The sequence below is a fragment of the Panicum virgatum genome, chromosome 5N (assembly GCF_016808335.1).
Source record: "Panicum virgatum strain AP13 chromosome 5N, P.virgatum_v5, whole genome shotgun sequence".
NCBI classification, from domain to species: Eukaryota; Viridiplantae; Streptophyta; class Magnoliopsida; order Poales; family Poaceae; genus Panicum; species Panicum virgatum.
In genome coordinates, this window is record NC_053149.1 from 55,267,812 (window position 1) to 55,291,014 (window position 23,203).

A 23,203-nucleotide genomic window follows, 5' to 3' on the forward strand; every position below is an offset into this window, starting at 1 on the left:
TAGTTATACACTTGCACTATGAGTTTATGACCTCGATACATTGAACATTTGTGCCAGCATGAGTTTACCATACGTGGCCAAACATTGCAAACGCCGTTTGTTTTTCAATTAGTTGATACAGGGCTAGTTCAATTGTTTGGACTCGGTGATTATCCTTGGGGGCATGAAATCTTACTGGTAGGGTTGCATGGATTGAGATTCAGTGACATTCTTGATGATATTGAGTCATTGACGTGTGGGTCTCATTGTGTGGGTCCTGCACTGTTAGTGACTCAATGTCACCGTGAATGTCGCGGGGGGAATGTCACCGAATCCGCGTCCGGGTTGCACCACTGGCGTGCCGCCACAAGTAATGCTACAATGTTTATTTACATGGTGAGAAAAGGCATATTAGATCAACGTGGCATATTTTAGTTGGTCATATTCAGACTGCGCGTGTGATTTGTTCTAAACATATAGCAAACATAGATCTATTAACTCCATAAACGCACACATGCTCGTGCTCTGAACATCAGGAAGTTGCCATCTGCCCCTCCATATCAATTAGCACCTCGCTTATCACCAAAAAAACGATGAGGTAAAAATATGTGCACCAAGCTAAATCGATGATTTCGCTTACCATTAAAAGAATAATAGATTGCGATAAAAAAGAATAATTAATAAGTTCAAAGTATGTGCACTAAGCTAAATCTCAAACCTAGGTGGATTATGCAGCATGAATTGAAGATTGACCTGAATTTACTCGACACCATTCATCACGCCGAAGAGATCTTAGAGGTGTCTTCCTCGGTGAGCTAATATTGGGGTACTACTATGAAAAGTGGTGGGATTAGAGGAAATGTCACTAGCAGCAAGATAGATGCCTGTCAAAGTTAGCAAGTGCAAGAAGGGTGGTGGGGCCACGATGACACCGCCGGCTAAAAAAAGGTGAAAGAGGGTGATTGGACGAGGTATCTTAGAGCATCTCTAGTGGAGTGACTAAAATTTATTTTAGTCACCAACTTTCCAAGTTTAGTCATCCAAAATGTAGTCTCTACTCCAGCAGCACCGACTAAATAGACTAAAAAAGGATGGGTTCTACTTTTGGTAGCCTAAGTAGAGGGTGACCAAATTGAGGGGGTGAGAAAGGAAATTTAGTCACCCCCTCATTGTAGTCACCCAAATAAGAGCCCTGCTAGAGATGGAAATTTGAGCAAAATGACTAAAATGTGAGTTTAGTCACCCAAATAGAGATTCTGCTGGAGTTGCTCTTAGATTCCCTATCCATACAATAGGCTACTTCTACTTTTTAGCCATTGGACCTGAAACCATTATCGGGTCATAAAATTTCCGAGCACCATAAAATTTCTCTCTTTTTATAGAGGAAACATCGTTGAATTATAGTTTTTGTAGTGCAAAAGCTCCTCCATCTGATGAAGACCAGACCCAGCTGCCGCAGCAACACGGAGCCCAGGTTTTCTCCGTTCCTCTCGATCCCGGCCCCAGCCGCGCCATCCAAGTCAACCGAGCGAGCCACCCACACCAGCCGCATCCACTACACGGCCACACGCTACCGCTGGCCGCCTACTCCACCACCTGCCGGCTGCCGATCTTCCCCACCTGCCCTGACCACCCCCGTATCCATCCTCATTTCCGACATTAATGGACGCTTCCACCGCCCGCGCTTTATTTCCTCCCCGCACGCGCACTAAGCGCGCCGATTAGCATGCGCGGGTGTTCCATTCGCTAATCTCTCGCGTACCAGCGACGTCCCGGCGGTGGCACATGTCGTTGCGACGTCTCTGCTTCGTGCTGCCGATGGACGTGGGCGAGGCCGTCCTGGCGCCGGCGGCGGCGGCGGAGGAGGAGGAGGAGGCGCGCTGCTGGGTGACGACGGCCCGCCAGACGGTTCGGTCGTGCGTCCGCGGCACGGTCGGCCGCGTGCTGTCGTGCCTCCGCTGCCAGTCCTGTGCCGGTGCTGGCCGCCGCCGCGACTCGTCGGGGATGGCGTTCGAGGATATCGCCGGCGTGGACGAGGGCGGAGGGAGGAAGCTTGCGGGGTCCGGCAGCAGCCCCAGGATCTTCAGCTACTCGGAGCTGTACATAGGGACCAACGGGTTCAGCGATAAGGAGGTCCTTGGGAGCGGAGGGTTCGGGCGGGTGTACCGCGCCGTGCTACCCAGCGATGGCACGACGGTGGCCGTCAAGTGCATCGCCAGCCACGGCGACCGGTTCGAGAAGTCCTTCCTGGCGGAGCTTGCGGCGGTGGCGAGGCTGCGGCACCGCAACCTCGTGCGGCTCCGCGGATGGTGCGTGCACGGGGGTGAGGAGCTGCTGCTGGTGTACGAATACATGCCCAACCGCAGCCTCGACCGCCTACTCTTCCCGCCGGCCTCCGCCAAGCAGGTTCCCGTCGTGCTGAGCTGGGACCGGCGGCGGCGCGTCGTCGCTGGGCTGGCTGCTGCGCTTTTCTACCTGCACGAGCAGCTGGACAAGCAGATCATCCACCGGGACGTCAAGACCAGCAACGTCATGCTCGACGCCGAGTACAACGCCCGGCTTGGGGACTTCGGCCTCGCCCGGTGGCTCGAGCACGACGCGGCGCCGCCGAACCTGGTGGTGTCACCGCCGTCCCTGCGGTTGTCGTCCTCTGCATCGGCCAACTATCAGTTCCGGCTGATGGACACAAGCCGGATCGGCGGAACTATCGGGTACCTGCCGCCGGAGAGCTTCCAGCGCCGGGCCATGGGCACCGCAAAATCCGACGTCTTCAGCTTTGGGATTGTGCTCCTGGAGGTGGCCACAGGGCGGCGTGCGGTCGACCTGGCATACCCCGACGACGAGATCTTTATGCTCGACTGGGTGCGCCGGCTGTCGGACGAGGGGAAGCTACTCAACGCTGCAGATGGTAAACTGCCGGACGGCGCCTACGCGCTGTTCGACATCGGGCGCCTCATCCATCTCGGCCTCCTCTGCTCGCTGCATGACCCCAAGGCTCGTCCAACCATGAAATGGGTGGTGGAGAACCTGTCCGACGGCTGCTCCGGCGACCTCCCGCATCTCCCGTCGTTTGTGGCTCACCCCAAGTACATCTCTCTCACTTCGTCCTCTGACTCCGGCACGACAACCATCGCCACCGACAGCACGGCAACAACACAATCCAAGCCCGTCTACGCCACCGCTGCTGCAGACACCATTTACCACACTGCTGAAGATGGAAGATCCAGCTCCAGGTCCGCTGATTCAGGTGGCAGCAGCCGGCGGTCGCCGCGGCCGGTGGCGATTCCGAACGTTGACATGCCGCGCGACATATCCTACGAGGAGATCGTGGCGATCACCAACGGCTTCTCCGAGTCCCAGGTGGTTGCCGAGCTAGACTTCGGAACAGGGTACGAGGGCTTCTTGGACAACGGCCACGGCCGCGTCCACGTTCTCGTGAAGCGCCTCGGCATGAAGACATGCCCGGCGCTGCGAGTCCGGTTCGCCAGGGAGCTCTGCAACCTAGCGAAGCTCCGTCACAGGAACCTTGTCCAGCTGCGCGGGTGGTGCACGGATCACGGGGAGATGCTCGTCGTCTACGACTACTCCCCGGGGAGCCTCCTGAGTCACTACCTAATCCGGCGCGACGACGCTGTCCTCCCGTGGCGCCACCGGTACAGCATCGTCAAGGCGCTCGCGTCGGCCATCCTTTACCTGCACGAGGAGTGGGACGAACAGGTCATCCACCGCAACATCACGTCCTCGGCGGTGTTCCTGGACCCGGACCTGAACCCGCGCCTCGGGAGCTTCGCGCTGGCCGAGTTCCTTTCAAGAAACGAGCACCACGGCGGCGGGCACCACGTCGTGGTATCTACCAGCTCGGCGCGGGGCATCTTCGGATACATGTCACCGGAGTACATGGAGACCGGTGAGGCGACCACCATGGCCGACGTCTACAGCTTCGGCGTGCTAGTACTGGAGGTGGTTACTGGTACGCCGGCGGTGGACGGGAGGTTGCCTGAAGTTCTTCTTGTCCGAAAGGTGGTTCAGCTGTTTGAACAGCTGAATCGACCAGTGGAGGCCCTGGCGGACAGGCGACTGGACGGCAAGTTTGACCGTAGGGAGCTTGTGCGGTTGGCTAAGCTTGGAATCGTGTGCACCCGATCAGACCCAGCAGCGCGGCCGAGCATGAGGAAGATAGTGAGCATTCTGGACGGTAGCGACCAAGTGCTGGACAAGTTTGAGCAGAGGAAAGAGAGCGCAGAGGACTGGCCGAGAAGGAACGCTGCTAATCTTGCCTTAGTAAGGAGATTCCAGGCTCTTGGCATACACTGAGGAATGCTTTGAAACACGGACTAGTTATTCATCTTTGGTTGTTCTGGAGACTTGTAACTTCTTCTTTTATGAGTTTAACATCTGATGTATATACTGTTTGTATTTGTGTTTCATGTATTTAGTACTGAATGAACACGACAATATTTCATCAGCAATTCAGTATCTTGAAGGATGAAGCTGATGAATAGACCACCATACTTGTATTTAGTACTGAATGAACACGACAATGTTTTCTTCCTCCTAGACAACCGAATCCTCGACCCTATTATACATAAATTAATCTTCACCAAACATCCAGAAAATTAAGCGGGAAAGTTTAGAGAATTCAAAAGTCAGTTACAATATTTTATCTCACAGACATTTCCAGCGAATAATATAGTAATTCTATAGCTGAGTTCCACTCATCACGCCACTCATCAGATCAGGCAACCACCTAACCAACAATAGCGTCTAGTCTTGTCATGTGAAAGCCACTGTCCTTTTGCAATATCGTCGCGTCATTATCGTTGATCTGAATATCTGATGAACACAGAGAAGATAATAGGTGGCCCAGAAGATATTCCTGGTTCATTGCACCGCTGAAGCTTGGAGGTACTGATGGAGTTGTGGAGTACTCTACCTTGTTTTGATTCTTGCTCCAGATTACAAAACACTTATATCATCAGCGGGTCCGGTTGAAACTTTCATTTCATTCACCGCAAGAATTTCTTTCCATTTTCTCAGACTCCAAGGGGAGCTACGTACCTGGATGACCTCTGTGTAAAAGGTGTTTTTTTTTTTTAAAGATCTCTGTTAAAAGGTGTTATACGTAACAGATCTGATGATCGAGTCCAAGAAAAATAGATATAACTCAAATCTCGCGATACAAGATTAGCCACAGTTCCAAGGACTTGTTTGGGGTTACATAACAGCTCAATCAAAGCAGCATTGCAGTTGCAGTAGCCTGTGCAGTGAATACAGGCTATCTGTTGCGTTGAGTAGATGAACTGCATTTCAAACTACTGGGTCGAAAAAACTGCTTCCAAACTTTCTTATGGGTCCACAGTCCACACCTTGGTGTATAGTAGATCTTTCGTGAAAGATGGGGTTGGCAATTTGGTAGGCTGCACCAAGATTGTCGTTCTCCGTTATTGAGGAGATGGGACGTACTACCTACTCCTCGTCGTCGAGAAGCTATGGTGCCGAGATGAGTTTGGCAGCAGCATACTGGCATTTGCCAGGGGATTAAAGCTAGTCCGGGTTCTAATTTGCCAATCATCTGAATAGCCCATCCGATCGCATCTTAATACACTCTGAGAACTCTGAAGATGGATAATGCGGCCCAGCCCTCTGAAGACAATGTTTGATTCTGTATTTTTTATCCCGTTAGCAGTTTACACAGCATATGTGATAGCTCATGTGTAGCTTGTACATACGTTGGATGCGTGACCATACATAGAGTGTATGCGCATATCAAATACTCAACTTTATATACTAGTACTAAAATATAATAAAAATATATTGAAAAAACGGGCTGCATTTGAAATTTTTCGCATATATCTTTTAAAGTATCTTAGAATTAGTATAGTATAAACGTACTCAAAGTGATAAATAAGTATGCGTATATACATATGGTGTTATACTGATGATGAGAGGTGTTATACTGATGATGAGAGTAGCTACTCTTAATGGTACGTTGGTCTAATTTGAATTTTTTATACTCGTGACTGTAGCTACTCTTACATGTAAAAGAAACTTCAACTAAGGGTAAACTTCAACCAAGGGTACAGAGGAACTTTCCAAAATTTTAATTGTACGTTGGTCTAATTTGAATTTTTTTATAGAGGTACACAGGTCAAAAGACTTTTGGGCGTAATCGGGTAGAGTTCTTCTCCCCCTGAACCAATCGGGCCTCAGTCTCGGCCAAAAATTGGCTGAAATCATAGGGCTTACGATTGCGCCCGTTCAGCAGCATAGTTCGTTTGCCGTTGCAATACCGATACTCACAAGTCACAACAGCTTCGTAAATCGTAAGTAAATCATCCTAATGACAGGTCGTGCATTTTGAGAAGAGAATCGACAGTGTCATTTGCGACGCTGAGGTCGGATTTCGACCAGATTTTACAGTACAATGCACAAGGCAATCCATGAAACAATCACACATCAGCAGTAAACACGTTATCGTAAATCTCAGATCCAGATTCCAGAAGGAAACAACCAGAGCCCGGCGACACCAAAGGTCAGATCGAGATCCCGAAGCCGGAGCTCTGGCGGCGGCGGCATTACTTCCGGGCATTCGCGGCGCCGGAGGGCGGGTCGCAGGAGAAGACCTGGCGCGGGAGGCGCCACGCCTCGGTGGCCCCGAAGCACATGTCGTCGAGCGCCTCGCTGCGGCACCACCGGCACCCGCTGCGCGCCGCGCAATCGCCCCGCGTCGCCAGATCCCGGCACGGCGGCAGCCCGCCGCGGCCCGACCCGCCCTTGCTCTTGCTCGCCCCGGCAGCAGCGGCGGCCGCCCCCGAGAACGCCCCCGCGCTGACCAGGAGGAGCAGCGCGAGCAGGGCCGCGGATCTGGCTCCGGCCATCTTCGGATGCAGCAGCCGTCAGGGCTCAGGGCTCAGGGGGGATTCCAGAATGCGTAGACCGACCGCGACGGGCGGCTGCAGCCCGCTGGTGGCAGGCGGCGGGCTTGACGAAACGCGGCCATGTAGCACACAGCTCGGCCCAATATAAGTTTCTGGCTCACTTCTCTGGTCTGCCAGAGCAATGCGCCGCGACTATATGTCGCGCGTGCGACAAATTCGATGACCATCGCCTGAAGAGGGTCAACTGGATGATTTGGCCCAATATGATAATTTTGGCTCAAGAGGATGGAAAGCTGGTTAGCCCGTGAGTGTAAGCAGATGAGGAGCGGGCTGAAAGCTGCTCTGCAGTGCTGTTGCTGTTGCACGCTAAGCCCTTAGAGACGAGTTTTTTTTTCTTCTACTTTTTCTTCTTATTAATTTTTTTCTGGATAGATGGTATTGTTCTTCATGTTGAATAATTTATTCGTAATTTGAAGTTTTCTATTGATCAAAATTTTCATGATGTTGAATTATTTTTTTGCTTTTGTAGACTAAGTGCTTTTTTTTCCTTCTCTTCTCTTTTATTTTTCTTTTCTTTTTATATTTATTCATTTTCTTATAATTTTCCTTTTGATAGATCTGCAAGCATGCATGCACCAGTACGCTCTTCTCATTTTTCTCTCTCCACATATTCTGATAACACCTATCTTTGCAACATTCTTTTTTTTATGCATGGACGCATGTTTGAAGTTTTTTCTCTCTCTATATACATGCATGGTGCTTTTTGTCTATATGTGCATGCTTGGTGCAGTGCTAGTACGCACCTTTCTTTTCCTTTTTTTTATTCTTTTTCTTCCTACTTTCATTTTTCTTTTTTTATGGAACTCTTCAATGATAATATTTTTCTCTGTTTGAAAACTATATCTTTCTTTTCATTTGATTTCTAATTATTTATTCTTACAATTTTTCTACTTTATATATATAGTAATTGTTTTATATATTTATAATTTGATAATTCATATCTATTCTTTTATACATTCGTGAGTAATATCAATACATTAATACTTGGAGGTACTGATATTCTTTATCTTTATTTTGTTTTGTTTTTAATTCCTATCTATTTGCCTGTATTTAAAAAGGTTTATACCTAATGTACACCAATTTATTTGCATCCCAGACTCATTAGTCGGTGTTCAACTCATGTTCATATTCTATTTGCATAAAAGTTAATTTATTTGCCAGGTTGATACATTGCGAGCATTATTTATTTGCGTGTAACTAATTTGTTCGCAATGTCAAATTATTTGTTTATTTTATAGATTAAATTGTCCGGACATGTTGGCTCATTTGTTCGCATATTTATTTTTATTATTTATTCTATACAAACAAATATTCGCAATGTGTAATGTTTTGTTCGTTGTACATTATTATTTGTTTGGTGTGTTTATGTTTTTGTTCGTAAAAATAATTATTTTTCGTGTTGTTAAAATTTTTGTTCCCAGTATCTGAAATTAATGATTTAGTATTAAAAAATATATTTTTTAAAATATCATGCAAATATAGGAAAGAGTGGTCTTGTTTTGAAGATCTCATTGCAAGAAACTCAATAGTGCAATCAAAATTTAATTTTGATTCTCAGTTTAGAGTCTATAACTTTTTTTAGTCTTGCAATTTATATATATGCATGATGACATCATCAATTCTGTCTTTATCTTGCATGCAAACAGGCAGCCTCTCTCCATCTCTTTCGCACAGTTAAGAAAATATTATGTAAAGATCGCACGAGATTCGTCTAATTAACTCTTCTAACAAAACTAAACACGCTTTAGGTATGTCTGAACAGTAATGTCTTGAGGCGATGGTGTGATATTCTATCGCCTTGAGTGATATCCAGCCGCACTCCCACGGGCCATATGCGCATATCCGTCTCCATACCGGAGATCAACTTTTTATACCGGTGCTTAATGATGTTACCTTACCAGAGTAATCTCTATTTAAGCATTCACATCTAAGAGTATGGCTAATGATTTAGCCAGCTGAAAACTAAATGCTATTGCCATATCATATGACGTATATTATGTAAACCACCTTCGTATGCAAACTATGAAAACTCCAACCTGAATCATCGAATCAACATCCAAGAGGAGAAGCGCAGGGGTGTGGAAGGGGGGATTTGCAAAAATGTGATTACTCAATCCAAGGGCGGGTCTAGATTGTAAAATTATCCCATCCCCATGCTCCTTGGATGTTGATCCGATGGCTCAGATTGAAATTTCTATAGTTTGCATACGAAGATGGTTTAAATAGCATACATTGACTATCATATGAAGTTGGAAATATGGCCGGCTTGGCTGCTAGTTGGCTGTTAGAATGATTGGATTGAAGATGTATAGAATATTCATGTGTCTCAGCCTGGCGTTTCATCAGCAACCGGCTCTATTCTCTCTCTACTATTCTCTCACATCCAACTCAGATTTTTGTTTGATAAAAAAACTCAGATTTTTGTTGACGAGGAATGCTCCCAGCCAGCTGACTAGGCATCATAATACTTGCTCTAAGAATTATTGTACATGCCTTTAAAAGTTCAAACCAGTGCTAACCTTACACGTTTAGCAGGATCGGACCTAGGTGGTTTTTGAGTAGTCCTAGGACTACCCAAATTTTGTGCAATCTTTTGTTTACTAGTTAGATATTAATATCAAATAGCTAGCTCCCGTATTACTATTTTACAGTCCTACTTCAAATCTCTCTGCGAGGCATACCTTAGGTTAAAGTTCTGGATCCGCCACCGGGACACACTTATCGGAACAGTAATAGTCGTGTTGGATCAATGGACTAAACTTTGGGCTAAAGTTTAATCCATTAGATGAAAACAGTCGTGGACTAAAGTTTAGTTACCTAATGCTTACTCACATAAAATTTAGTCCGGACTAAACTTTAGTATTAGGTAACGTGACTTTAGTCTTCATGACTGCAAATCGTTCGGTTAAGCTCAGATGCCGTACATCCAGATCTTGCATGTATGTTCTTCGCCTCATCCAGTGGTTCTATCACCGTACTCGGTTGTTAAGGCCCCGTTTAGACTTCAAATTTTTACACCCAAAAACATCACATCAAATATTTGGATACATGTATGGAGGACTAAATAAAGTCTATTTATAAATTTTTTTACATGGATGAGTTGTAAATCGCGAGACGAATCTAATGAGCCTACTTCATCCATGATTTGCAACAGTGATGCTACAGTAACTGTTTGCTCATTATTGCTTAATTATAGATTAAGTAGGTTCATTAAATTCGTCTCGTGATTTACAACTCATTCATGCAAAAAGTTTTATAAATAGACTTCATTTAGTACTTCTAAATGGTAAGATTCCATTTCCAAAAAAATTTGGGAGAGGAACTAAACACGGCCAATAGTCATAGGAACGGAGTACTATATAACCCCTGAAAAGGAGCCTGAAGAAAGGAATGAATAGGTGACTCACTCAACTAGTCAACTTTACGCAAACTCACACGACGAAATAGACTAGCTGTGGGTCGACGCTCTCGGGAATTCGTCTAGCACGCGTGCTACCAAGACCACTGCAAGTGGCCGCCAAGGAGTCGGCCAGGCGGTGAGCACATGCCATGTAGCTCTGGTAACCGTGGTCGGCTTTGACGCCTCCACTGGGAGCAGGGGAGCCGTTGCCAGCGTCGTTTGGCACGAGCCCACGGGCGCAGCTGGGGTCGTAGCGCCAGTCTCCGGTTTTCCAGTCGAAGCTGTACAGCGGCAGGAACCGGTGGCCGAAGCTGGCCACGAAGTCGACGGCGTCCAGCACGAACTCGGCCTCCTCCATCGACGTGTAGTAGGCGAGGCTGACCCGCGTCCACCCGGGCCGCACCCCGTGGTAGCCCTGCATCCGGTATCGAACTCATCGTCAAGCTCCAGCCGATTTGTGAAAATAATGCGCATGAAGTGCGTGATCGCCGGAGACATCGCTCGGCGTTGAACCGCTTATTACCTGCTCGACGGCGGATCTGATGGCTTTCGCGCGCGCCGGGCTGATGCCGAGGAGCCGGTGGCCGTAGGGCCCCGCGCAGGCGCACCCCGCCCGCGCCTGCACGCCGAACAGGTCGTTCAGCAGCTTCGTCACGAACCGGCAGTGCAGCTGCAGCCTCGTCGCCGGCGCCTGTTCCGTGCCCCCGCCCTCGAGCTCGGCCTCGCCGTACCCGTACGGGGAGTACACGACGAAGGAGAGCACCGGGAGCCGGGGCGCGCTCGCGGGGTCGGCGCCGAGCAGCAGGCGCAGGTTGGGGTTGGCGGCCGCGCGGACGCGGCGGAGTGCCAGCGCCAGCATGCGGGCCTCGTGCGCCTCGATGCACGCCTCCCCAACCCACTCCTTCACCCGGAACGCCAGCGCGGCGCGGATCTTCTGGATGATGGCCGGCGTGCCCGCGTCCTCGCGCTCCTCGGCGTCGCCGCTGTACACGGCGTCGCCGTAGGCGCTGACGTAGAGCACGGTGCCGCCGCCGCTGGTGGACGGCGCGGTGCGGCGGAGGCGGTACAGCCGCGACGCCATGGCCAGCACGCCCGGGCTGCCGGGCCCGCCGAGGAACTTGTGCGGGCTCAGGAACACGGCGTCGTAGCCGTCGTCGTCCCCGGACCGCATGTCGACGCGCACGTAGGGCGCGCTGCACGCGAAGTCGAAGCAGGCGTAGGCGCCGTGCCGGCGCAGGAGGCGCGCCACGGCGCGGGTGTCGGTGCGCAGGCCGTTGACGTTGCTGCACGCCGAGAAGGCGCCCAGCATGGGCCGCCCCGACGGCGCGCGCGCCGCCAGCGCCGCCTCCAGCGCGCCCAGGTCCAGGAGGCCGTCGTCCGGGCGGAGGCCGATCTCCACCACCTCCGCGAGGCTCTCCCGCCAGGTGAGCAGGTTGGAGTGGTGCTCGTAGGGCCCCAGGAAGACCACCCACCGGTCGGACGGCGGCAGCGCGGCCAGCGCCGCGGCGCGCAGCGTGGGCGGCACGGCCATCCCCGTCACCTCCTGCAGGCGCTTGATGGCGGCGGTGCAGCCCGTGCCGCAGAAGAGCAGCATGTCCCGCGCCCCGGCGCCCAGGCTGCGCTTCACGTACCGCGCCGCGTCGCCGGCGAGCTTGCTCGTGTGCAGGCCCACGTAGCTGTCGGTCGTGTGCGTGTTCCCTGCGCTCCACCATCCGCATACGTGTAAGCACCCGAAATGTAGTAGTAATTTGTCGAAGAAAAATAGGAAGAAAATTGTTCACGGTACTGCGTGTACGAACCGTAGTAGGGGAGAACGTTCCGGAGCACGAACTCCTCGGAGAAGCGGAGGCAGCGGCCGGACGCGGTGTGGTCGGCGTACGTGATGCGGCGAGTCCCGAACGGCGACGCGAACTCCGCTTCGGCCCCGATGATCTGCGACCTCAGCCACTCGAGCTTCTGGGCCGACGCGTCGTCCGCGCCGGGCTCGTTCTTGACGACGCCGTCGCCGCCACCGAGCACGAGATCGTCGAACAGGGTGCCATCGGCGCGTTCTTCTGCTGCTGCTGCTGCTGCTGCTGCAGGACTAGGAAGCGCAGCGCAACCACACACGGTGGTGCCAGCAGAAACGGGCTGCGCCTGCGCGCGCTGCACGAGAAGCGGCATGGCAACTTGGGCAATTCGAGCTGAAAGTTGCCAGTGATCCGATCGAATGGGAGGACGAGAGATGATCTGACGATCGTTGGGGCAAGCATATATAGGGAGCTACGGCTAGCTGCTCCTCCTGCAGAGCCAGCCCAGCCCAACAACAATTTCCTGTGTCCTGTGATCTGTCTGTTTGGGGAAGGAAGGAGCTGCCTGGCGTGCCGTGGGTGGCGGGTCAGGTCACATACCAAGGGCCAAGGGGCAGGCCGGCAATACCGCAGACCGCCAGATGCAGAGGCCAAGGGTTGCCGGCGAACGAAACTAGGCGAAGCACGCCCATGGGCCAGCGGGCGAAACGGTGGGGACGAATGGGTTCGGCGGCCTCGGTGCCGGGATGCCCCCTGGATTGGGTTGGAGCTCCGCGACGCGGCGGCGGAATGGCCGCGCCGTGTAACTCAACCAATCAGAGCGAAGGGAACGTGTCATCCCGGCATCCGGCGCCGGCGCCGGCGGTTTTGTATTTGCAGTGGGAACCGGCTCATTGTAACATTCTCTCTGCTGCGCCGAACAGATACGCAAGGGTCGGCCCATCAGAGAGCTGAACTCAGCGTCTCAGCCTGCCCAAAGGTAACACGGAGTTGAAGGCCCGTCATGCATCGTGAACTCGGCCTGCCCAAAGAACACATCCGGACCTGTAGTCTGAGCAAAAATTGGTCCATTTTTTACCCATCAACTCTTCCATTTGTCTAATTTTAATCCCAAAATTAAGTACCATTCTATCTACAGCGCAACCAAAATCGCAAGAACACCACTGAATTAAGCATCATGATGAAGTGAGTAAACCAAAAATAAACAATAGCATGCCGTAGTATATACAACAATTTCCTTCGAAGTACAAACAGATGTATCAACCAATACCTCAACTACCAACCGTTCAATTATGCCCTTCAAGCGCATTTTGATAGTTTTCGGGTGACATGGCAATGTTTTTCCCTCTAAATTAACCAATGTCATGGCCAATGCAGCAAGAGAAAGAAGAATGCCAATCTGGAGGGAAACCCACTTTCACGTCGCCTGAAAAAACACTAAAATGGGATAAGAGTGTCAAATTTAAAGGGTATTGATAGTTGCGAGAGTAAGACAATTTAGAGTTGGAAGTTTAAAATTAGACAAAATTTAGGTGTCAAAATTAAAGGGTATTGATAGTTAGGTTGCCAGAGTAGGTACATTTTGGACCCCGAAAAATGGTAACTTATTCAGATAATATAGGTGATCCAGGGTAGCCTTTTACTCTATTGTCCTTGGACCATAAGGTAGAATATATAATCTGGGGAGGAAACAAACGGGGTCTTAGACGAAAATGACTCAAAAGTTGTGCATATCAACGCAGCCCGTGGCACTGCAACATCTGTGTCTCTAGTCTAATAGTATTTTTTTTCGCAAGAAGGTCTAGTCTAATACTCCCCCCTCTCAAAAAATAAGTCATTCTAGGACTCAAATTTTATTCCTAAAAACATGTCATCTTATCCTATTTAGTCTGTGCATGTGCATGTAAAAATCAATTAATGCCAAATATGGCTAATAACTAGGGGCAAGTGAGGTCATTTTACCATTTTTTAATATGTTCTAAAATTTCTAAAATGATTTGTTTTTTTGGGACGGGGAGTAGTTAAATTGACCTTTTGGATCTTTTGGTACTGGCACATGGCTGCCTACAAACACAACTAGAGAAATGAAGCATGCTTCCATTTCGTCCTACAAGATAGTTTCTGGTCATGGTTCATTTTCACCCACATCACTCTCTCCACCAGAATCCAGAGTCTCTCAAACTCTCTTTGCCATGTCCCTCGCCAATATTCTCAAAGCTTCTCTCCACGCATTGGGCACGATCGATTCCTGGCAAAAGAACTGCATGCTGATGAAGCTACGTTGCAACTTGCAAAAGGCAGAATACTACTGCGCTGAGCTATCGGTTGACAGATTTTCTTCTCGCCGTGCCTGTACCGGAAAGCCCGAAAGCATCGACTGCGGGGGGGGGGGGGGGGGGGGGGGGGGGGGGGGGGGCATTTGCATTGTTTAATAGTTGCATATGTGATACATCTTCATCATGGCCCGTTCCTGGAAATGCAGGAGGAGAACATTATGTGCTACCAAGAAATATTTCGCGGGAGATTATGCTCAAACAGGAGTAGCGAGTATGTAGAATTTCGCGGGAAGGAAGTGTTGCCATAATCCGGATACGTCTAAGGCAAGTCTTAGTGTGAGTTTTATGGACACAGCTATCTAGACTGGGAACTAGGTACCTGTGCCAGATGAGTTTTATGGTGATAAAATTCTCCTCGCATCTCATAAAACTTCATCCTTCTCTCTCCTTGCCATGTCAGCAAAATTAATAATATTTAATGCTATGAAACTCTCACTGAGAGCAAGACTAGTGAATGCGCCGGCAGCCGGCGAAAAGGATGACAACGTGGCATTTATTAAATGCTGCTCTAGCAGCCTCAGTCAGCAGTGCACCGTCTGGAGCCAATGGGTGGCCAGCCTCGCAGCAGCGCAATGAATGAGACGGCCCCGCGCGCATCCGTCCGCTTCCGTCGACGACTCGTGAAACGCTCGCTTTCTTCTCTCTTCTGGTTTCTCTTTCTCCCGTATTAGATCTCGCCGGCTTCCTGTTGCCTATAATACTTGCTCTGAGACTAGCCTAATGGGCGGAGAGAAGAACCTTCGCAGGCGTACGCGTGTGGGCCCGTCGGAAAATCTGAATACTGTGTGGCCACGGTCAATTATATTCTGACGACTCGTGAAACGCTCGCTTTCTTCTCTCTTCTGGTTTCTCTCTCCCGTATTAGATCTCGCCAGCTTCCTATTGCCTATAATACTTGCTCTGAGACTAGCCTAATGGGCGGAGAGAAGAACCTTCGCAGGCGTACGCGTGTGGGCCCGTCGGAAAATCTGAATACCGTGTGGCCACGGTCAATTATATTCTTTTTCAGTTTCCACGTGAAAATGGGTTCACGAAAAAAGCATTCTGTCCACATTCGAGCTGTTCACAAGTTCAGAAAACTCGCAGCTCAGTTTATGTTTATCCGGAACGAAAGGGATCGCCAAAAGCGAGAGCGCCTCTGAGTGTCAGCAGTCTACTGTGCGCTTATCTGCTCATCATCATCGATCAGTTGGCTAAGTTGTCATCAAGCGCCGGGTGCCGTGCATCTGAATATCCTTGCCGTCTGAAATTCTGAATCCAGCCTTGTCATCGCCATCGCGCGCTAATTCTGGAGTCTGGAACAGGACCGATGGTTTTTCTTTGGTGTTTCTCCACTCTCCATCATGGTGAAAACTGAAAAGGCAGGGCGAACGGTTTTCTTTGTGCTGGATTTTACGGTGCCTGGCTCGGCTGATTGCAGGCTACTCACAACGACCTCCATGGCCAAGCGTCGTTTTCGTCTCGTATTTTCTATTGGTATTTTTTTTTTCAGGTATGAATCTCGAGCTGCCGCGCAAGGACAGGCCACTGCAGGCGCAGCACGATAACATAAAAAAACAACAGCGGCGCGCTAGATTAATCAACGATCACATATATTCGTTAATTTTCTCTGTTCTTTTTCTTTCAGATTTGCCTGACACGGAAGCGTGGGTACAGCGTTTCCTAACGAGACAGCCAGTGGCCGTTCCAACACCTAATCCCCCCGTATTATTGTTGTCAGGATCTCGAGCGATCTTTTTGTTAGTTTATATGAACACTGCAGCTGATCCGAGCATTCCACGCGCTCTGCGCCGATCGACTAGCAGCTCCTCATTACATAGAGTACATCTGCTGCCGAGTAAGCATCACGCTCTTCAATTGTCGCCGGTAGTCACGCATACTTTTCTCAACACGCGGCTTTCATCATTTCTCCTCATGAATTGACTACCTTGGTGCTTAGCGGCCTGTGTTGCATTGCAGCGAGAGGAAGCTAACGAATTTTTAAACTTGGTTGCGTCCCGGTCGGCCTTCAATTCCCGTCGTCCACTGGCAATATATTTTCATTTATCGCCGTTGTGTACTCCGTATGCGTTAGGAGCCGGCCGGTTCAGCAAGCTCTACAACAATCCAATGGCCACCAAACTCGTCAACGTCCATCATAGATGAGCTCATTCCCCAGTCGGCCTATTTTTTTTTTTAAATTCCCAGGAGTGACCCTTTGACAACAGCCGCACTGGTTTTTCTTTGGAAAGCAGCCGCATCGTTTTCTAGAAGAGCAGCATCAAGGATTGTTTTGCTTCGAGCGCACGGCTGCCGCCGCCACTGAGCTGAATTTCCACGCCATTGCAAGAGCAAGGCCCTCTTTACTCCCCACCCAAACCTCGTAAACACAGAAAAACATCACATCGAATGTTTCGACACATGTATGGAGTACTAAATAAAGTTTATTTATAAAATTTTTTACATAGATGGACTGTAAATCGCGAGACGAATCTAGTGAGCCTACTTAACCCATGATTTGTAATAGTGATGCTACAGTAACCATCCGCTAATTATTAATTAATCATGGATTAATTAGCATCATTAGATTCGTCTCGCGATTTACAACTCATTTGTGCAAACAGTTTTGTAAATATACTTCATTTAGTACTTCAAATTAGCAAAATTCCATCGCAAAGTTTTTTTTGCAAAACATCTCAACACGGCCTAACTACCCAGATACTGCCGCCTCGCACCAAAAGCAAGCTCGGATCGGGCCCCGTGACGGCGCCACCTGCTCTCTCGGGGCGCATCGAACTCCATAGAGATAGAGCCGATTACATACACAACTGTAAAGCTGCTTTCCCCTCTCGTCCCATCATAAGATCACCCTGTTTCGGCTAACGCACGCACTCGACGAGGCGCGCGCTCCGCGACGACGGAGAGCGCGACCGGCATCCGACTTCGCGTGCACAACGTGGGGCGCGGGGCGGCACCGAAACGATTAGGGGGATGCCGAAACTTGGCTTTGGCTACATGTAATCTGGGCAGAAGAGCACGGGGACGCGCGTGCGCCCGAGAGGAAACAAACAAACAAGGAGCCCCCAGTCACCCAGACCGGTCGACCTCGACCGGATAAGCACGGCTCCCGTTTCCGTTCACCCGGGGGAGCAAGAGCAAGCACCGGCAGACACGAGCGGACCCGCGGTTGTGGCACGGCGGCACGGGCACGCGTTCTTATCCACTCGGGCGCGGGGAGCCGAAGCGGCGCGCCACGCGGCCGAAGCGCACCGCCTTGCCACCGTCGGATCCACGGCGACCCGGTCAAGCCCTTCTTTATCCTCCACCCCCTCCCCCACCTCACCCCCCGGCGCGACCATCCCCGGCCACTACCCGCTTCCTCCTTTCTCCTCTTCCCCCGCCTTTCCCCATTCCGCCGCCGATTCCCTCCTCTCGCCGGCCTTGATTCGCTTCGAATCCCCGATTGGCCGCCGAGCCCTAGCGAGGAGGGGCAACGTTAATCGGGAGCGAGCGAGCGAGCGGCCCCGCGGTGGTGACTGGTGCCGCGCATGGAGATCTCGTTCGAGGCGTGGGAGGGCGTGCAGCGGCACGGCCAGGACCTCGCGGACCGCCTCGCGCAGGGCTTCACGGGCCTGCTGCAGGCGCCGCCGCAGTTCCCGTGGCCGCCCGCCGCCTCGCCGCACAAGCGGATGCCCTTCGACATCGACCTCCCCGTCGTCCCCTTCGGCGCCGCCCGCGGGAAGGACTTCCCCTTCCCCGCCGCCGCCGTCTCCTCCGTCATCGACATCGGCGGGAGGCTCGGCCAGGCCGGCGCCGAGCTCGGGGCGTCCGTCGGCGGCGCCGTGCAGCACGCCGTCAGGCACCTGCCCGTCCCGTTCCGGAACGGCCAGATCCGGCGCCGCAAGCAGCAGCAGCCGCCGCCGCTGCAGGCGCCCCTTCCCCCTGCGGCCTCGGTGGGCGAGGGGGCCGTAGGGCTCTCCGTCGAGAGGGCTGCGGTGGATAGGTGCCCGCTCGAGGCGGCTGCGGCGGCAGCCGCCGCGGCGACCGGGAGCGCGGCCGCGTCGAGCGTCAGTGGTCATGTTGGCGGAGACGACTTGGATGAGGAAGACGAGGGTTTCGGCTGCGAGATTGGGACTTTTGGAAACTTCAACAAGGCCAAGGTACGATCCAACTCGTGCTTGGATTATGGATTCTAGCATGTCAGGTGGTGTTTGCATCTCGAATTAGGCGCACAATCGTGGTTCAGCGCTCATGTCTTTAAAGTACCACAATTTTAGGCATTCATTCTAGCAACTGGTCTGCATATCTCTTGTCCTGGCCACGGCACCTGGAGGAATCTGGAAGCGGGTTATCATCTGAGTTACTGCTATCATCTTCCTCACAGTAAATCCGATATCATTGGTCCTTGCAGGGATCTCATATTTAAAATCATAGAATGAAGCTATCGTAACTATTGAATCTGCCATTGAACTATCCTTCTCCTGTCAATTTTTTTTAAAAGATTGTCGTGTACAACCTTTAAGTCAACTCACGCACAACCCAGATATCTGAGGCTCATTGACCATAGATATCCGAGGCTCATTGCCCTTGTATGGTCGTTCCCTCATAAATCGAAGGGCTTAAATGCGTGGATGTACATCAAAGGTTGTACATGAAGTAATTAAGCTAAAACTAATCTTCAATTTAGAATCAATCAAATTTCCGTACCAGAATTTTGGATTTGTTTTACACCTGCTGATTTCCAGTCATGTTACATTGAACCTGATGCTGCAAATCTTGATAATAATTATATAGGGTACTGTAAATATGTCGGCAACATACACCACCAGGAGTAATGACATCGAGAGTTCTGTTGTTGCACGTGGAGACCTATGGAGGCTAGAGGCCTCACGTGGTGGTTCAACTTCTGGAAATGATACCTCGCCCCTCTACCTTATTCAGTTGGGACCTCTACTATTCGTTCGAGATTCTACACTGCTCTTGCCTGTTCATCTATCAAAGCAACACCTGCTTTGGTATGGCTATGATCGCAAGGTACTGATCCTTTGTATTGCCTTATCCCAAAGTGTTCATTCTTGACAAGCCTCCTCTTATAATTAATAGTTTATCAATTATTTTGAATTACACTGTATGATACAAATTTTATTTGGATCTTTCTTTTGTTATTTCATCGTTAAATATTGTCTGCCCCTTTGTATATGCAAGGTTATGTTCCTTATAATTTATTAGAGATCAAATTTTAGACCAGCTCTACCTTGATTTGCAAATTTAAGTTAAGATTTGCTAGTCTATTGCGATGCATTTGATGTATATGCTACTGGTAGGTTTGCAATGTATGAGCTTGTGTGGATTGTTGATCATTTTTTAAGAGAGAACTGTAGATCAATTTTTGTTACTGCATGTGCATGACAGGATACATTTCAGATGCTATATTTTGGGTGGCTGTTTTTAAAATGTTTAAAGTTGCATTATTTTGAAAGTAAGCATGATGTTCATGTTTCAAAGCTAATCAACAACTGTGGCGTTTAAATTATACGAATAGCAACTTATGATTAACTTATCTGATGTATAAATGTGCATTTGTATGTTTACTGATATTTTATACTTTTACATTACTAAACTTGGTATTCCATTACAGAATGGAGTTCATTCGCTCTGTCCAGCTATATGGTCGAAACATAGAAGATGGTTGATGATGTCAATGATGTGTCTCAATCCAGTAGCTTGTGTAAGTCTCATCCTCTTTTACTTTATGAATGTATTTTAGTTTTATTCTCATAGGTTAACTGAAGAAAACAGTGATTGTTTTTTATATTTATCAAGCATAAAAGTGTTTTAGGTATAATACAGATTACTTGTGGTCGCCAGTGACCGGTGAGTTCTGTTAAGTTAGAGTAAAGCAACCGACTCCGATCTTTTGGGAGATCTTTTCCTTGTATGTTGAAAGGATAAATCTTGCCACAGTTCCTCAATTACAAGTGTTACCATTTTTCCTGGTAGCTTGACAGATAAGCCAGACATCGGAATAGTACTTTAAAATTAATTAGCGTACCATCTTCTTTTCAATTGATAAGGAGTACGATAACCTAACTTGTATTTTGAAAAATTTAAAATGTGTTCTTGTATAATGTTACTGTGATGCTTTTGAATTTGTCAACCGGCATTGTCCTAGTGAGTCCAGTTTAATTCGCTTGATGATCAAGATTCCTTACATTCTATTTGTGCATATGAAGCTGAGTATTAATAATTTCCTTTATTGCAGTCTTTTATGGATCTGCAGTTCCCTAATGGGCAACTGACATATGTTGCTGGTGAGGGAATATCAGCCAGTGGTTTTCTTCCGTTATTTGGTGGGTTGCTTCAAGCTCATGGAAAATATCCTGGAGACACAAGAGTGAGCTTTTCATGCAAGGTTAGTGTTTTATATTTATGTTCCCCATATTAATCAATTGTGGGGTGAAATTTGGTTAACGCACTCTGGAAGGCAGTTTGCTTATGTCAATGTGAGATCATCCTGCAAATTGTGCTGGTACCTAGTGTCGCACGAAACAATGGCAATGTGTATTAGATGCTTGGCAGTAATATACCTTAGCTAGTAACTAATCAATGGTTGATCAGAAATGTTTTATGATGTTTATTGGTCACATCATGCTCACATGTGTTCCAATAGCAGATGATTTCAATCTGACTCTTGTCCTCTCTTTTTTAAAGAATAAACACGGCACAAGGTTCACTCCTATGTTTCAATGGCCCGACAAGTCTGTTTCATTAGGAGTTACTCAACCATTGGCATGGAAAAGGTCCGGTCTCATGGTCAGACCCAGCATACAAGTCAGGTAGTTTTCTAAATACATATGGACAACAACATTTTATGTTCGACAACTGTGTAGCTTTTCATGCCTGGATTCTTTTTAGTAACTTGGCTACAAGTGATTATTTATTTGTTGCCATCCTTGTTCATGTGGTGCTAAAAAGGCTGTGCTTGCTGCATTCGTCCTGTAAATGGCAATAATTGTTAACACTGCTAGATGGAACTGTTAGCCGATGCCGATTTCATTGCACATCAATAGTCTTGTATGCTTCATGTTGGTTTCTTCGAATCCTTGTTTTCTCTGTGTTAACACTCTTGTCCTTGATGTTCTATCGGCAGTTTGTGCCCTACATTTGGAGGAAGTGATCCTGGGGTACGTGCGGAAGTTGTCCATTCATTGAAAGAGGAATTGAATTTGATGTGCGGCCTCTCTTGCTCAAGGCATCCATCGGCTTTTACCGCGCTCTCTGTAAGCTCTCCACGCCTGAACATTTCTGATTGAGTCTTTCTAGGATTCTATTTTGCCTATAGCTGAAAATCCCTACATGACAGATTGGGCGATCCAAGTGGAATGGTCAAGTGGGCAGTTCTGGAGTGGTAATCACCTTGGAAACACCTCTTAATAACATTGGAAGGCCGTCTTTATCAGTTCAACTGAATGGTGGTTTTGAGTTGTGATGTCTTGACTTTGGCGTTGAAGTTGTACATACCAGTGTATATATGGCTATCACTAATGTCCTTGCTCCATAGTCATGGATTGGCTTCTGAGCTGATCAGCCTAGAAAGTTCGTGGAAGTTGGTTGCAAGCTTGCAGCTCGTTTTTGTCTCTGTAAGTCTCAAGTCTCAACTTTGGCGAATCAGGTGCTATGTTCACCATGTGGGCAGAGAAGTCAACTGCTTTGTTCCCCACTCAAGAGACTTGCATACTTGGCATTTCTCGAAGAGATTGTGATACCTGCAGTTGAGCTTATATTTTAGTAGAAGTTAATGGAGTGCCACGAGCTCATCTTGCTGTGACCTGACTGCCTGTGCGCAGCTATGCTGTCATGGAAGGAAGACTTTCATACAGAAGCTCATTCATTTGGTGCAAGACCGACAATACCTGTCGCATTTCAAGATTTTTGATACCAAATTGTCTTGTGTTGGGTATTATGATCATCGCACCTAATCACTGTCTGGTTTGCATTGTTGAATTTCGAGAAACTAGCTGGTGTGATTTTGACTGCAATCTTGTATTCCTGTACGAGTATTGATAAAATGAATGGAAGACCATCTTGATCTTGGTGTCATGGACCATTCCGGTGCTGCTGACAAATCTCGCGTCTTTTACCAATTCCGTGCTTCCTTGTTCTTAACTTTCCGATTTGTCGTATCAAATCTGGTAACGGGACATTGGGTACCGTATGCTCCTGTCGTTTCGTCTTGTGAGCGCGGTAGTACCTCTATCTTGTCATATTACTATTTTTTTAAGTAACCTCTAGCTCTGTCAGATTATTTTTCAAGTAACGCGTAGATCTAGCGCTTGCATTCACGAATGTTATGAAGTACAGTACAACAAATAAATGTTCTATGCGTAACCGATTAGGCGAATACTACACCAATATAAGCACATGAAACGAACCTAAGCAGGTGAAACCTCTGCGCCCGAAGTCGACCATGAAGATCGCTCCCACAACTGCGCTCCCGCTGCTGCTCCCGCTGCTCATCTTCTCGCCGGCCGCCATGTCCTCGGTCTTGGCTCCTTCCGGCGCCGACGAGCACGGCCCCGGCGTCTACATTGTCTTCGTCAGCCGCGCCGACTACGTCGACTCCCTGGACTACGACCTCGGCCTGCTCGCTTCCGTCGTTGGAAGGTCGCTGTGACGCGTCGGCGTCGGCACGCTGGCCGCGCGCGTCCATGCCCGCACCACCTGTACGAGTCACGACCACTCACCCTCCTGCTTGTTCCGTTGCAGCGCGGCGGAGGCCAA

At 49.1% G+C, this 23,203-nt stretch overlaps 4 protein-coding genes across 5 annotated transcripts; 2 read left to right on the forward strand and 2 right to left on the reverse strand.

Moving 5' to 3' along the window:
• The first annotated feature begins 1,394 nt into the window (after window positions 1-1,394).
• LOC120673629 (receptor like protein kinase S.2-like) lies at window positions 1,395-4,500 on the forward strand. Its single transcript, XM_039954574.1, has one exon. The coding sequence runs from the start codon at window positions 1,765-1,767 to the stop codon at window positions 4,291-4,293; it is 2,529 nt and encodes an 842-aa protein (XP_039810508.1). The 5' UTR covers window positions 1,395-1,764; the 3' UTR covers window positions 4,294-4,500.
• A 1,803-nt stretch (window positions 4,501-6,303) lies between these two features.
• Window positions 6,304-6,985, reverse strand: LOC120672060. Its single transcript, XM_039952352.1, has one exon. It carries the CDS (start codon window positions 6,855-6,857, stop codon window positions 6,555-6,557), a length of 303 nt encoding a protein of 100 aa, XP_039808286.1. The 5' UTR covers window positions 6,858-6,985; the 3' UTR covers window positions 6,304-6,554.
• Window positions 6,986-10,195: 3,210 nt separating this feature from the next.
• LOC120676156 (probable cysteine desulfurase) lies at window positions 10,196-12,516 on the reverse strand. Its single transcript, XM_039957378.1, has 3 exons — window positions 12,117-12,516; window positions 10,841-12,015; window positions 10,196-10,732 (listed from the first exon to the last, which is right to left on the reverse strand). The coding sequence occupies exons 1-3, from the start codon at window positions 12,478-12,480 to the stop codon at window positions 10,349-10,351; spliced, it is 1,923 nt and encodes a 640-aa protein (XP_039813312.1). The 5' UTR covers window positions 12,481-12,516; the 3' UTR covers window positions 10,196-10,348.
• A 5,243-nt stretch (window positions 12,517-17,759) lies between these two features.
• Window positions 17,760-22,529, forward strand: LOC120672712. 2 transcript variants are annotated; one of them, XM_039953260.1, is made up of 8 exons: window positions 17,760-17,913; window positions 17,948-18,582; window positions 19,217-19,456; window positions 20,061-20,150; window positions 20,685-20,834; window positions 21,134-21,258; window positions 21,573-21,702; window positions 21,786-22,522. In XM_039953260.1, exons 2-8 carry the CDS (start codon window positions 17,971-17,973, stop codon window positions 21,909-21,911), a joined length of 1,473 nt encoding a protein of 490 aa, XP_039809194.1. In that variant the 5' UTR covers window positions 17,760-17,913; window positions 17,948-17,970; the 3' UTR covers window positions 21,912-22,522. The 2 variants fall into 2 exon arrangements, with proteins under 2 accessions (XP_039809194.1, XP_039809193.1); XM_039953259.1 differs by having other exon boundaries at window positions 17,768-18,582; window positions 21,786-22,529.
• The last annotated feature ends 674 nt before the right edge of the window (window positions 22,530-23,203 follow it).

Bases quoted from the DNA above. Each gene is read 5' to 3' on its own strand.
- LOC120673629 (XM_039954574.1), top strand. From the start codon at position 1,765: ATGTCGTTGCGACGTCTCTGCTTCGTGCTGCCGATGGACGTGGGCGAG.
- LOC120672060 (XM_039952352.1), bottom strand. From the start codon at position 6,857: ATGGCCGGAGCCAGATCCGCGGCCCTGCTCGCGCTGCTCCTCCTGGTC.
- LOC120676156 (XM_039957378.1), bottom strand. From the start codon at position 12,480: ATGCCGCTTCTCGTGCAGCGCGCGCAGGCGCAGCCCGTTTCTGCTGGC. The intron at 12,016-12,116 runs GTTCGTACACGC...GGTGGAGCGCAG, and splicing joins GAACGTTCTCCCCTACTACG to GGAACACGCACACGACCGAC. The intron at 10,733-10,840 runs GTAATAAGCGGT...TACCGGATGCAG, and splicing joins TCAGATCCGCCGTCGAGCAG to GGCTACCACGGGGTGCGGCC.
- LOC120672712 (XM_039953260.1), top strand. From the start codon at position 17,971: ATGGAGATCTCGTTCGAGGCGTGGGAGGGCGTGCAGCGGCACGGCCAG. The intron at 19,457-20,060 runs GTACTGATCCTT...ATTCCATTACAG, and splicing joins GGTATGGCTATGATCGCAAG to AATGGAGTTCATTCGCTCTG. The intron at 20,151-20,684 runs GTAAGTCTCATC...CCTTTATTGCAG, and splicing joins GTCTCAATCCAGTAGCTTGT to TCTTTTATGGATCTGCAGTT.